The sequence below is a fragment of the Hipposideros armiger genome, unplaced genomic scaffold (genome assembly GCF_001890085.2).
Source record: "Hipposideros armiger isolate ML-2016 unplaced genomic scaffold, ASM189008v1 scaffold_558, whole genome shotgun sequence".
Lineage (NCBI taxonomy): Eukaryota > Metazoa > Chordata > Mammalia > Chiroptera > Hipposideridae > Hipposideros > Hipposideros armiger.
The window spans coordinates 589,131-603,914 of record NW_017731908.1 but is presented as its reverse complement, the minus strand read 5'-3'; the positions used below and the strand labels follow the sequence as shown (position 1 = coordinate 603,914).

General features: G+C 46.8%; 1 protein-coding gene across 2 annotated transcripts in view; it reads right to left on the bottom strand.

The window, feature by feature from the left end:
• The window catches only part of ABCA1 (ATP binding cassette subfamily A member 1), a 104,317-nt gene that overhangs the window by 35,526 nt on the left and 54,007 nt on the right, over positions 1–14,784 (bottom strand). For both annotated transcript variants that reach the window (XM_019623695.1, XM_019623696.1), the window contains exons 9-18: positions 12,557–12,754; positions 11,636–11,841; positions 10,888–11,064; positions 9,053–9,275; positions 7,142–7,363; positions 5,158–5,362; positions 4,627–4,740; positions 2,186–2,357; positions 1,060–1,191; positions 102–244 (exon numbers count right to left, since the gene is read on the bottom strand). In XM_019623695.1, coding sequence (XP_019479240.1) covers positions 102–244; positions 1,060–1,191; positions 2,186–2,357; positions 4,627–4,740; positions 5,158–5,362; positions 7,142–7,363; positions 9,053–9,275; positions 10,888–11,064; positions 11,636–11,841; positions 12,557–12,754 — 1,792 coding nt within the window. The remainder of the gene's footprint in view (positions 1–101; positions 245–1,059; positions 1,192–2,185; positions 2,358–4,626; positions 4,741–5,157; positions 5,363–7,141; positions 7,364–9,052; positions 9,276–10,887; positions 11,065–11,635; positions 11,842–12,556; positions 12,755–14,784) is intronic.

Genomic DNA, 14,784 nt, shown 5'->3' with positions numbered 1-14,784 from the left:
TGTGTGTGTGTGTGTGTGTGTGTGTGTGTGTGTGTGTGTGTGTGTGTGTGTGTGTGTGTGAGGAGGGGAGAGGGCAGCGGGGAGGCAGCTCTGGGCCTCACCTGACAGCTGACTTGTTTTGCTTTTCAGTTTGCTGGGCGGCAAACCGACATCCAGGGCCATCTGCTCCATCTCTGCTTTCACATGTTTCTCTGCGAGCCCTTTCAGGCGGGCGTAGAACCAGATATGTTCTTCGACAGTCAGCCTGGGGACAGAGAGGTAGGTAGGTCAGCTCTGGGCCCTGGAGGAGGCACCAGGATATAGAGCCTCCTGACCCAGGGCAGAAGAAAATGGGTACATTTTCCTTTCTCCCTCTTTTTTAACTTTATCGACTTCTGAAAAATAATCTTTAGGAAGGATTCAAGGGAGAACAGCAGTGAGCAACCACATGAGCTGCTTAAGCTGAAGCTGAGATGTGACAGGTCCCTCCCAACCTATTCCCGGAGGCCCGGCCACCATGCATCAGGCAGCTGCAGGTCCTCCAAGGGCCCTCACCAAGAAACTGGCTCAGCATTAGCCTGGAGCAGCCCTCCTGCACATCAAAGGACCTCAGGCCCTGATAGAATCAAGCCCCCCGTGGAAGACAGGAGCCTGAGCTGCTCACTTTAGATAAAAGGAAATTGGGGCTCAGCAGGGAAAAAGTCCTTGGTCAAAGTTACAGAGCTCAGGTCTTTCTCTGCTCCACCATGAGGGCTCCCTGGGGGTCCTTACTTGCTGATGAGACAACCAAGCATCAGGGGGTGGGGGTGGGCAGGAGAAAGGATGGGCCAAGTGGCCCTCCAGAAAGCCAATAATGTCAAGCGCCATCTCCAAGCCCCCATCCACCAGCCGGACTGATGGATCACCTCCCCCTCCAACAAGTCACCTACTTTTCCTAAAACTCAGGGGCAACCAGGTCTCCACGTGTCCATGGAGGCGAGGCCTGCCACCCCCACCGAAGGTAAACCGCTTACGTCCTACGCCCCCCATGGCTCACAGATCCAGAGAGGGTCTGCTCCTCAGCACCCCACTTCTACTCACATGTCAAACAGCACATTGTGCTGGGGACACACCCCCAGGTTCTGCCGGATGGTGCTCATCTCAGAGCGAATGTCTCTCCCCTGGATGTAGGCGGTGCCCGAGGTGGGTGGGAACAGACCAGTCAGGATGGACCTGAGGACAAAAATTTGACAGGACAGGAGTCAGTTAACCCCCGCCAGCCCAGAAAGGCTCCATTCCAGCCTGCAAAAGCCAGACAGAGCGGAGGCGTCAGCCCTCCCTCCCACCCCTATTCCTCCCTAATGGTCTCTAACACGCCCCCAGAGCAAAGAGGTCTTTGCTGTAGTGAATAACTAGGAGTGGGCCTACGTGTTGGAAATGACAATTGTAGAATGAGCATTTTTTAAATGAAGATTCCAATTGGCAATAGAAAGTACACTTGAAGACGTACATTGTGTGTGCCTAAGGTCATGTCCACGTAAAATGGACAAACAAGGAGAAATTATTCAGAGATAAAAATAATTCTTGTATTAAGTGGTAGGATTTTTGTACACCTTTTTAAGATTTTCTGCAATGTTCATAATGTATTGATTGCACATGGAAAAAAAGATAAAATAGGAAAAGAAGGTCATCCCCAAATATATACCCTTTGCAATGGTTGGGGGACCACGCTGAAAGGCACTGAGGCCAGCCCTAGTGTTTCTATGGCCCGTGGGCCCTTTTGAAGCTGCCCACTATACGGTGCTGGTAGGTCCCAGGGGAGACCATCATAGCCAGCTGCCCAGCTGTTTCTCACATCTGCTTAGAGTGCCTGGAGATTACTACCTCCCTCCAACACATCTAACCCTTCTTCCCACATTCTTGCCTCCTAGCTCTGAACAAACCTGAGCTCCAAAGAAGACCCTTTCTCAGACCTGTCACCGCCTCAGGGTCCAAGAAGGCTGTGAACTGAATGAGAATGGTCATCAAAGGTCCCCCAGCCTGTTCTAGGCTGAAGAAATCACATCTAGCAAGAACCAGCCCTCGGGAAGCACTCTCGTGATTAGACAGTATTTTTCCACTCAACTCCTCATGTGTTCTGCCTTCGCCCCAGTGACCAACGCGATGTTCTTAGGTGTGAATGTCTAACTGAACTACAGAACCTCCTGCGGCCATGCCCTCTTCTTACATGGTGGTGGTCTTCCCGGCTCCATTGTGACCCAGGAAGGAGGTGATCTGGCCCTCGTAGAAATTCAAGGTCAGGCCATCCACAGCCACCTTCATGCCATCCCGGTATACCTTCATGAGGTTCTGAATGGACACGCCCAGTTTCAGGTGGGTGGGTTCCTCCTCCTTGCAGACTGAGAAGAGAGGAGACTGGAATGATCTCACAGAAAACAATGGCGAGGGGAGTGTCAAGACACAGGGGCTGTGCTTGTGCTTTTGGAACTGTCCTCTCTGCATGGCTATTTCTGGGTTCTCAGGAAGGCAGGCAGGCTACAAATATTTATTTCGGGCCTATTTTGGGCACTGGCGTTGGTAATGTGAATACAGTGATAAAGGAAGATTCACAGTCTATGGGATGGTGGGGGGAAGAGTTCACAATTAAAATATAGGATGCTAAAAGCTGTTTAAAAAAACACATCTAAAAACGCTGTGGAACTGAGCTATAACCATCTTGTGGACTACTACTCAGCAATGAAAAAGAATGAACCGTTGATACACACCACAACTTGGGTGGGTCTCAAGGGAATTATGTCGGGTGAAACAAAAAAAAAAGCCAATCTCAAAAGAATACATACTATATGGTTCCGTTTATATAACATTATGGGACTAATAAAATTGTAGAAGGGGACAGCAGATTATCAGTTGACAGGTGTCAGGGACTGGGGAGGAATGGAGGTGGCTGGGGCTATTAAGGGGCAGCATGAGGGAGTTTGAGGTGATGGAATAGTTCTGCATCTTGACTGAGCCAGTGAGTACACGGATCTATACCTGTGATAAAACTGCACAGAACTAAGGACACACGTGTGTGTGCACAAATGCTTGTAATCCTGGTGAAAGCTGAAGACGGTCTATGAAATGTACCAACGTCAATTTCATGGTTCTGACATTGTACTATAGTTATGTTAGGTGTTACTATTGGAGGAAACTGGGTGACGGGTACAAGGGAATCTCCCATACAAGTTTTTGCAACTTCCTGTGAGTCTACAATTATTTTTAAAATAAAAAGGGTCTGGAGTTTTTTTGTTTTGTTTTGTTTTGTTTTTTTGGTTTTTTTTTTAAGATTTTTATTGGGGAATTGGGGGGATGGGAACAGTGCTGGGGAATTGGGGGATGGGGAACAGACAAGCTGCTGTTGTTGTTTTTTATTCTTCAGTCTAGTTGTGGAGGACATTGCTTCACTGGCCCAAGTTGGCACCATCATTGCGCTCTTCCCGGGTGAGGCATATCAGTCGCCGGCTTCTGGACGGCCACTCACTGCGGCTGCTGGCCGCTCACGCTGGCTGCTGGCTACATACGGTAGCCCATGGCAACCCACTGCAGCAGGGGCTGCAGCCTACGCCGTCGCCGGCGACTTACAGCAGCCCAGCTCCAGGTTGAGCTGTTGTTCAGCATCTTAGTTGTAGAGGGCAGTGTCACTGGCCCTCATATGTGGGATCCAAACCAGGGCCCTCTGGCGTCCCAAGCCAGCTCTTAACCATCGCACCACTCAGCTGGCCCTGGAGTTTTTTTTAATGCTATGGAATCTCAAGAGGAGAGCGTGGGTGACCACCTGGGAAGCTAGCAGGGCTACTCAGGGGAAGGGCTTCTGCTCTAGATATTGAAGAGCAAGCAGGAATCTAGAAGGCAGGTTAGTTGGAGAGAGGGTTCTCCTGTGAATAAAACATATATAGGGCATGGAGGTGTGGGAGAACGTGACATTCTGGCAGCTGTGAGCAGCTCTAGGTGACTGATGCAGAAACTAGGTGTAGAGAGGAGGTAGGGCAAGAAGAGTGGGAACAGCAGGAGAAGCAGCTGGAATAGCAGGCAAGGAGTCCAGCGTACCATGCTGAGGAACGTCACGCGGTACCACTGGTGACTAGGGGAAGGGCGCAGAATAGATCGGCAGAAGACAGACTTATTCACACACACAGTCTCCCTCTAAGAACCTGAGCAAAGAGCCCAGCAGGCAGAGCCCCTGCTGACCGGTAGGCCTCTCTACCTGTAGGTCAGGGGCCAGGAGAGGATTAGAGTTCTGGGTAATGAAGGGTGAGAACATTAAGAATGTTCTCTGTGGCAGCCACTTGGTGGCAGCCTACCTCGATTCATACATCTATCACCATGACAAGGCAGGAAGTGAGGTTATGGTTCCACAATCACGGTTTTCTTTATCTCTTCCTTCTAGCTATTAGGATAGCATGAAAAGTGTGTGGTGGGGGGTGGAAGTCTAGAGGCCTAGAGCCACTTGCAAAGAAGCCAAGAAAACAAAACATCTCAGGGACTCAGATGGTGGCCCCCTGATAAGGAACGGCACTGGGCACAGTCAACATGGGAGAATCTGGAAAGGGTCATCGCATGTGATTTCTGTGTCCCTGGAGTGGTTTCAGACTCTTGCCCCCAACAGTCAGTGGGGGCAGCAGCACTTACTTTCTGATGCTCCCTTCTGGCTGGAACCAGGATGGCTCTTCTCATCACATTCCTCACCCAGCCAGTAGGACTTGGTGCAGGGAAAATACCAGGGCCTGGGGATTCCGTACTGGCCTGAAAGCAAAGCACGGGTATGAGTCGAGCTCGGCTACCCCCCAGCCTTCCCGAGGTATCCCAGCCAAACCCACTCTCTCCTTGACACAGCCTTCAGAGATGGGACAGTTCTTTCATTTGCAAAAACAGGTTATAACAGTAACTCCTTCAGAGTAGCCTCATGAGGATTAAATGAACAAAAGTGTATGAAACACTTTGCACAGTGCTCAGGAAACAACAGCTCTATCAGCAGGAAGAGTTGTCCTTTGCGCACCAGCTGCTTCTCCTTGGCCTATGTGTTTGCCATAGGTCTAAAGCCCTAGCCATGTTGCAGGGAGCCCCAGGCCCTGCAGAAACTCCAGCAAAAAGGACAAGCTCTGCAGCTCCACGTCTTATTCCCCTAGCAGACAGCTAAAGCAGCATGGGAGCTCAGTGTACCTGGGAAGACAGCCTCAATGTACCACGTCATCACTCCATAGAGGAAGGCATCAAACAGCATCATGGAGACCGAGCTGGTAAGGTTGAAGCCATCTTCCTCCACGGGGCTCTCAAAGAGGTTGTCCCACTGCACCCCAATGCCCTGCTCCTCGAAAAGGGCAAAGTACTCACAGCCAAACCCAAAAGCCACAGGAGACAGCAGGCTCTGTGAAAAAGAGGCAAAAGTCACCTATCCATCTCCTTGTCTCTCTCATTTTTCTAACACTTCTAATGTAAATTTCACCTGGAGAAATTTGAATTCGCAAAATCGATCAATTACCAGACATGGAAGCATTCACCTACAGAGTCCCTGTAGGGGAGTGGGCTCCTTGGCAGCATATAAAAGGATTCTATTTATAACCTCTCATTATGCATACACATTTCAGAAATGCATGTATGATGAAGTATAAAACTTTCACAATTTTATGATTTGAAAGATGCCCCACGGGCTCAACAATCGTGTGCCCTACACACACACACACACTCATATTTTTGTCAAGGTCCTCACAAGGCCTCTGCTCAGCAAGTGATGGCTCATGTCAGAGGAGCCTGTCTGGGGCTGCTGATGTCTGAGGGGTCCAAACTGAGGCACCTGGAGCACCCTGTGAATGCCCCTTTCCTTATAAGTAACCCAGGGGGCAGCTGGCAACTCGCCTTTATATGGACTTGCACACCCTTGAAGGTCCCTCCTTCTATGTAGAAGGGAAGGAAGTGCTGAAGTCAGGGATCTGTGGGGAGATGGGGCACCTGCTCCTCAGGCGTTTTCAGTTCAGAGAACATTACTCAAGCGAAATCCCATACTGGACACAAAGGAAGACAAGGGGCAAGAAGGGGCTGTCTCTGAAAGGAACCCTCATACACTGTTGGTGGGAATGCAGATTGGTGCACCTGCTATGGAAAACAGTATGGAGGCTCCTCACAAAATTAAGACTAGAATTACCATGTGACCCAGCAATCCCTCTCCTGGGTATCTACCCAAAAAATCTGAAAACATTTATCCATAAAGATATATGTGTTCCAACGCTCATTGCAGCTTTATTTATGGTGCCCAAGACATGGAAACAACCGAAGTGTCCTTTGATAGATGACTGGATAAAGAAGATGTGGTGTATACACACAATGGAATACTACTCTGCCATCAGAAAAGATGAAATAGTGCCATTTGCAACAACATGGATGGATCTTGAGATTATTATGCTAAGTGAAATAAGTCAGACAGAAAAAGTCAAGAACCATATGACTTCACACATATGTGGGATATAAAACTAAAAACAACAAAGGAACAAGACAGACAAACAAAGAAACAAAAACTCATAGACACAGACAACAGTTTAGTGGTTACCAAGGGTAAGGGGGGAGGGGGCGGTAGAAGAGGGAAAATATATGGTGATGGAAGGAGAGCTGACTTGGGGTGGTAAACACACAATGTGATATACAGATGATGTATTATAGAAACATATACTTGAAACCTACATAATTTTACTAACCATTGTCGCCCCAATAGAATTAAATACATACATAAACAAACAAACAAACAAACAAGGGGCCATCTCTAACCTTAAGAGCATTCCATTCTAACTATGACTAGTTAGTTATGGCTATGACTTTATGGTGAGCTTAACATGGTCAGTGGAGATGGAGATGGCATCTATTGTCTAAAGGTGTTCCCCAATGCCATTTTCCCCAGCTGGGTTTATGATACAGTCTGGCTCTCTAAAAACTACCATTTGATTCAATTCAACCAGCTCTCACGGAGAGGACTAAAGCTAACTTAATAAGACCCAACGCCTGCCTTCCAGAAGCTTAAAATCTAGAGCTGAGGTGCAAGTCCCATTGGAAAGAGACTCTCTCATCTTCTGCTCTCAGCTTGGACTGCCACAGGGAGGCAAAGCACCAGAGCGAGGGGGTTGTGACAGCTGCTACTGCAGAAGGACCAGTCACTCACCGCCAAGATCTTCAGCGAGAAGCTCACATAGTCTTGCCATGCCACACACAGGACGTAGGGCAGGTAGAGCGTGAAGTAGATGATGCCCCCACAGGCTGCCGCCAGGTTGGCTCTGGAGAAGAGCGTGCTGATCAGGAAGCACTGCAGGATGGTCACCACGGCGAACACAGACAGGAAGACAAACACCACGCTGGGGTCGCTGTAGGGCAGCAGGTTTCCTAACTGGGGAGGAAGAGATCCAATAAATGTGCTGCTGCAACCAGCAAGCAAATCCTTGCATGATCTATGGGAAGGAGCCAGGGCTTATTCCTACTCATCTTAGAGCTAATACAGGAGAACAGCGATGTTCATGTTTTCTGATGAGGAAACTGAAGCCTAGAGAAGGGAAATGACTAACCCAAGACCACACAGCACAAGAGTGGCAGAGTCAGGAACAGAACAGAGTCCAGGGTTGATAGTCATCAAGGTCCATCTCAATGGACAATTTTGTCCTTTGTTTCTCCAAGAAACAATATTAACTGGTTTCTCCTTTTATAAGGACTATGACTCTTGGCACCAAGGAAGCACTGTGAGAGACAGGAACCTACACAAATTCTCCTTCCAAAAGCCAAGGAAAATGGCCAGGCAATCTTAATACCCCCCTTGGATAATCTGTGGAATCTGCTTTCCCACAATTATCTAAATTCTTGTGGATGTTTATCTCTAGTAGCTGGGTATACTTGAGCAGGACCTGCCAGCGTGCAGTTGTCCCACAGGTGCTCTCAGGCACCTGCCACAAGGCCACCCCTCCCCCCATCACAGAGCTAAGGCCCTGCAGTCAGATAGCAGAGCATGAGAGGGGGTTTGACTTTAGCAAGAACTCCTCTGCCAAACTGTCAGATGACCTCAGCGAAGTCCTTAACCTTCCTGGCCTGATTTCCTCGTATGTTAAAAGAGTTAGTAAGGATATATGACCGCACATGTGATGTGCTTTAAACAAGTGCTTGGCAATCAGTCAGTGCTCATTTGTAATGAATAGTATTGAAGTAAATGTTAGTTCCTATCCCATTGCACTCCCCCCTCTTTAGAAACACTTATTTTTATATGGTGCATCCTGAAACGAAATGCTTGTGGAGAAAGAAAATTGGCATATCAACTTATTAATGTATGTGGTGAACACAGAACCTCACTGCCCAGAGTCCCATTCTGGGGAGACCTGTTGTCCGAATGTCAGCAGACAGCCTCCAGGTATCAACTCCCCTGGGTTTATCACTGCTGCAGAAGGCCACCTGGCCCTGGGGAACATACACTTCCAATGACTGACTGGGGGGCCTGGGGGGACCTAAAGGGCTGGCCATTTCAGCTCAATGAGGGACAACTCCAACAAGCTGTACACACACCAGGGTACCCATAGGTCTGGCCCTGCATCGCAGTTCAACTCCCTCTGATCAATCCTGCATCCTCCCCATCCCTTCCACAGATGCTGATCCCTAATAAATACTCAGATGCCAAACTCTGTTTCAGCCTCTGCTTCCAGAAAACCTACCCTGCAACAACATGTATCCTTCTGATTCATTTCTAGATATTCCAGAACAATCACTACCCAATATGTGTAAGGCAATGACTAGCTCTCAGATGCTCCCATGAACTCTGCCAAGCAGACAGAATGGCATCATTATGTGTGTGCTAACCTGGGAAGCGAGCGCCCTGGGTTTTGGTCCTACTTAGCTGCTAAGCAGCCAGGTTGACCTTGGGGAAGTCACCGTCCCTCTCTGGGCCTCATTCTCCCCAAGTATAAAATGAGGGTGTTGCAGGAGATGACATGTAAGACCCCTTCCCTCCCGAAGAGTCTTTGCTTTTCTCCTCCTCGTGCAGCCCGACTTGGGCTGTTCGGGAGTCCCCAGCAGGGAGGAGCCAGTGAGGCAGCCTTACTTTCAGGATGACCACCAGCAGGGCGGCGCTCACGAGCAGAGGGATGAGGCTGCTGATGAACCAGCTGAACCACAGGATGCCGTTGTCCAGGCCCATGATGCGCATGGTCTCCTTCAGCCGCGCCTCCTTCTCGTACACAATGCCCTTGATGATCACAGCCACAGAGTAAATCCAGGCCAGGGTCATGAAGAGGGGCATGGACCGGCTCATCACCCGCAGGAAGCTGGAGGCCCCAGGGAAGGAGCAGGGAGAATTAAAGACAAGTGTGAGCCAGACTCATGGGCCAATGCCTCCAGGCCTACATGCAAGAGAAAGCACCACGGCCGAGCCAAAGGTGAGCAGGCCCCCTGGACTCTGAAACATACAGGTTATCTTAGCAAATGCTTCATGAGCAGTGAAGAGAATTAGACTAACAAAATACTGCCGAAATAAACTTCTTTGGGGGCCTGCTTCCATAACTAGGTTAACTGCGGAATGTCATTAAGATAAATGTGGGTGATTTTAAAGTGCTAAAGCAGGAAAACCAAAAGAAACCAACTCATTCTCTCATGAAAGGTTAACATCTCCAAGGTCATCTCATCTCACTATTGACCTGCCTTGCACGATCATTATGACAGGGAGTGCACATCAGGCAGCTCTTGTCAGTGACATCTCAGATTCCAAACTAAAATAGGAAATGCAGTGAGGTAAAGGGGACACAGAATCTGGACCCTGAAACAAAGTTCAAGTTCCAGCTTTAGCACTTATGAACTTGCTGCTAAGTAACAGTAGGCTAAGCTCTGAATGCCTCTGAACTCCCACCGTGTCCTCATCTTAAGACATCCTTTCTAGAGTAAGTCTTGGCTTAGGGGGACTTTGGGAAAACCTTGCTTTGGAAAAATCTGGCTAATTTTTCTGAAGGTGAAAAACAAGATAATTTCAGGTGACATGGAAAAGCTAGTGAGCCATGCAAGGAAATAGATCTTCCAATGCAAAGCAGAGAGCAAATGTGAGGGGGGGATCAGTGCTCCTTCCACAGCCTGATGTCTACACACACACGCGCACATATGCACACACACACACAGACACACGCGCGCGCGCGCACACACACACACACACACACACACACACACACACACATACTTACACACAACAGAGAATAAGAGAATTTCCAGCATTTGGAAGAGACACTACATATTTCAGATGCCTGCAATAACTACACCTCTGCCCAATCTCGCTTACAGGAAATCATTAGATCCAGAGGCACAGTTCCCACAATGACAACTTGGCAGCAGAGTAACTAAACACAAAACGATCATCTTAAAAGTCTAAGATAAAACGGCCTTGTTCAGTTTTATTTGGATTGTTTCAAAATGCGGCTGACAGCTTATAGACAGGAAGTAGACCAATTTCCATGAAGTCAGCTTTTAGAGGTCTAGAACGCCATTTCTGTGTTTGGGGAATGTGTGCACGTGTTTGCATGTGCTCATCATGACATATTTTAAACTTGCACATTGGGCAAATTTTGACCACAAGGGCAGAGTGTAAAAAATAAGAGCTCTGGTAACCAGGGACAGGAAAGGAGGGAGGATTACCAGTGTGTGTGCACGTGTGTGTCTCTGATGTGGCTCAAACTGTCAACGACCGACATCTGGCATCTAATTTCCCGAAATCTTCACAGAATTTCAAAACCAGTTTTTGAACCAGTATCAACCCACATGTAAAATAAATAAAACCAAAGCATTCTGTCTCCTCCTGTGGTGTGGATGCGCACACACGTGTGCATGTGTCTACACTCCACCTGGGGACAGTGTGAACCAGTTAACTATAAAGAGGGTGGCTTACTGGGAACTTACATGTCATCGACGTAACAGGGGTAGGGCATCTGTTGCACATAGACACCAGTTTTCTTCTGGGTGCCCGTCAGCACCCTGATGATTGCCTGCTCCACCACGTCTTGCAAGTAGGCGAAACCCCCCCAGACATACCGCATGTCCTCAAAGGGGTCAGCCCGAGGACCAGGGTCCCAGTACCTGAAACCCAACCACAGGTGGTCAAACACTCCTTAGAACCCATGCAAAAAAAAAAAAAATCTCATCACCCACAATCTCACCACCACCAGTGTTTTTATTTTTGTATCCTACCTTCTGCTGTTAGTATGTACTGAGACACATATTTTTAAAAGATAATCAGAATGAGCACACCACTCATTAGTTCAGTTTTCTTCCTCTTTATTGGCTACCGAACATTGCATCAAGTAGACATACCCAAGTGTACCTAAGCACTCCCTTTGGTATTGATTGTTCCTTTTTGTAAAGGATAATGTTAGCACAAGGAACCTAAAAGCCGTTTTTCTTCTTTTTTTTTTCTGTTAATTGCTTAGAATTAACTCCGTTGAGTGGGAATGCTAAATCAAAAGGTATTTTATGACCTTCTAAAAAACTGTCTCCATCAAGGAATGTGCCAATTTCACCAAAATCATGCCACCAATTGGAGTGTCTACCAAAGTATTCCATTAAATTAAGTACCTCTAGTCATCGTAGACTTCCCCAGAGCTGCTCATGACATCCCTAAAGCTGGCTGATGTAACGGGATTCGACTTACGCATCCTTGATCTTATTCGTCCTCTCCACATTGTCGATGTCCATCCGGATCTTGTAGTTGACATGATGGGGCAGCTCGGCACTGTCGGGAGCAATTCCGGTGAACACGATCCCAGCCCAGAACTTCCTCTCATCTAGCAGCTCCATGGATTTGTTGATGAGCCGAACTTCTGTGGCTATTGGTTCCAGCTTATTCAGGTTGACACACTGAAGGGAGAACAGCCGTCATGAGAACTCTGGTGGCCAGAAAAACAACCAGTGGTCCGGGCAGACCCCATCCTACGAGGGAAGTGCTGTGTGGCTTGTTTATCCTCACTCTATAAATCTCCTCTAAAGTTGTTTTCCAATATTGAACTGTAAATGGATATTTTTAAACGGAAATTTAGAAATAAGTTACTGATATTGATTTTTGTGGCAGGAAAGAGGTTGAAACAATGATCATACCTCCTTTTCCTCTCTGCTTTCTTAGCGATTTCTGAGTCATTAACAAGTAACCAAATAAATAGACCCAAAAAACCTTTTATTTGTCCCCATTAAGTGACATAATTTTTAAGACTAAATTTTTAAACTGTAATCTGTCCAATCCGATGTTAGCTAAATTTCATAAACAATGCCTTAAAGGGCTGCTTTGTTGCTGCTGGGATATCAAAGCAGTGGAAAACCTAGAAGACAGTGGATAGAAACACTCCTGAGTCAGATATTTATAGAATAAAGCTGGAGTTAGGTTTGTTTATTTACTCATTCAGTCATTCGACTAACATTGAATGCCTTTTGTACAACAAGCTCTGTGTTAGGTTTGAGGAATACTACTGCAAATCAGACTATGCATGATTTCTAAACATTCCTCCAATCTGATTTATGGCACCATCTCAGAGAAAAAAGCCACAGCGTTTTCTAAATGATCCCCAGAACAGACCCTCACCTCCATGAAGTGAGATATGGTCCGGACTGCCTGGTTGGTCTCATTGAAAGCATCTCTCCAGGTATACACAGAGCCATTCGCCGACGGGACATCCTCCGGGTCCTTGGCCAGAAATGCCATGATATCTTGGGCTGTCCAATCTAAGCCAGCCAACCGCTGTTTCCAAAAGTGGTCATTGCTTCTGCTGTTCAAGAGAGTCTGCCATTCCAACGAGAAAGCACAGTAATAAACACCAACTAGGTCTTGATGGGCACATATGATTTATAAAGCCCTGCACATGCGTTGTCTCTCTTTTTTTTTTTAATCCTCACAGAAAACTGTGAGGTAAATGGCAGTGTGCCCATTTTACAGATGAGAATACTGGAATTGAAACATAAAAGAACATGATTTTAACCCAGGCTATGTCATAATGCTAAGACTCAAAGTCAGACCAGTGTGAACCCAGAGTCCATGTTTTCCACTGTACCAAGCAGGCTAGCTTAATAGTATTAACTACAGTAACAATAATAGAGTACTTTAATTATTATATTGAATTATTTATGTGCTTTACCTTACACAAAGGAGGTATCTTTAACAGTACCCATTTCTATCGATGGGAAAAATGCCATTCAGAGAGGTCAAGCCCCTAATATAAGGTCACACAGCTAGTAGGTAGCCAAGCCAGGACTTGAAACACGGGCTCTGATTCTGCTGCACCTTCCCACTGCATTATATTGCCTTCCTCTTTTGAGACCTAGTTTGAGGACTCCTCATAAAGACCCAGCTCTAGGCTGAATAAAGACAAACCCACTTTTGCTGTTTAGTTTGGGAAACTAATGCTGCTAACAAACCAAGTAAAATATGACCTTTCCCAGTTGCAGGACACGTGGGTCATGATGCAAAGGCCTGTCTTCCGTTTCTTGTACCCTAGCTGGTTGGTTCCCCCTGTGGGTCAATATGGAAGGGAAGGACAACCCAATCTGCTGCTTTACCCATACGTCCAGCGGGCTGCGGCAGAGGCCTGCACAAATGTGCTGCCAAAAGGGAAAAAAAAAATGGGTCAGCTTCAAACTCAGCTCATGGAACAGGAGAAGCAGCTGCACATCCCATCACAGCTTTGAGAGGGAAGGTGAAACTCGGGCTCGACGGAAATGGAATCTCCAAGGGGCCAAACACTGACTTTTTAAATCAGCCTTATTTCCACTATCATTACAAGCTTCCCCCCCCCGCCCCCATGTGGCTTCATATTTATGATTTTAATGGAAGCATAATGATTTTATAGAGTATATATAATTTCATAACTGTTCTCATACTGCTAAGCATTTAGCCTATTCCTAATTTCTCACAATCACAATTACTAGAGCAACAGCATTTTCTCTCCTACAGTGACTTCTTTCTTTAAAATTATTTCTGTAGGATACATCCCTGAGGCTGTGTGGAATGGAGGTACACAGGACAGCACATTTTTTATGGTTCCTGCCATTTTCATCCCAAACTGCTTTCCAATAGGGAATACCAATTTGTACAGTCGTAACATAAATAAATAAATAAATAAATAAATATTTGTTAACATAAATAAATACAAAAGTGTACGTCACAGAAGTTCATAAGGGTATAGGTTAGCAATCCTCAAATGACTTTATCTGGAGACTTGAACTGGACGAGGAGGAGCTGAGTGAAGACATGTGGCATTTGGGGTGAGACCTAGCCTGCCCAGTGTGGCTTCTGAGCAATGTGGTCAAGGAAGCAAGACCAGAGTGTCTCATGGCCATTCTAGGTACTTGAGGTGACCAGGAGACGTCAAGTCACCCTTAGGAGCAGTAGCCAGGGAGAAAGCAGGGCCTTGATGAAGGCAGCAAAGAGCAACCAGAGAAGAGAAGAGCTTAGCATCAGAGGTTCTGTCGGATCTATGGGGTGATGCAGCGGGTCACAGAGCCACAGACAGCAGAAAGATAAGAGCTAACACAGAGTAGAATGGTGGCTGCCAGGGGCTGGAGGTGGGGGAGATGGGAGGTCAAAGTATACAAAGTCTTAAATAAGTTCAAATGTGTGGCATGGTGACTGTAGCTAACAATACTACACCCCATGTTTGAAATTTGCTGAGCGGTAACTATGTGAGATGATGCGTATGTTAACTCGCTCAATTGTGGTGGTCATTTTACAATGTACATGTACATCAAAACATCAAGTTGTACACCTTAAATACATACAATTTTTTTCAATTATACCCCAATAAAGCTGACAGGGAG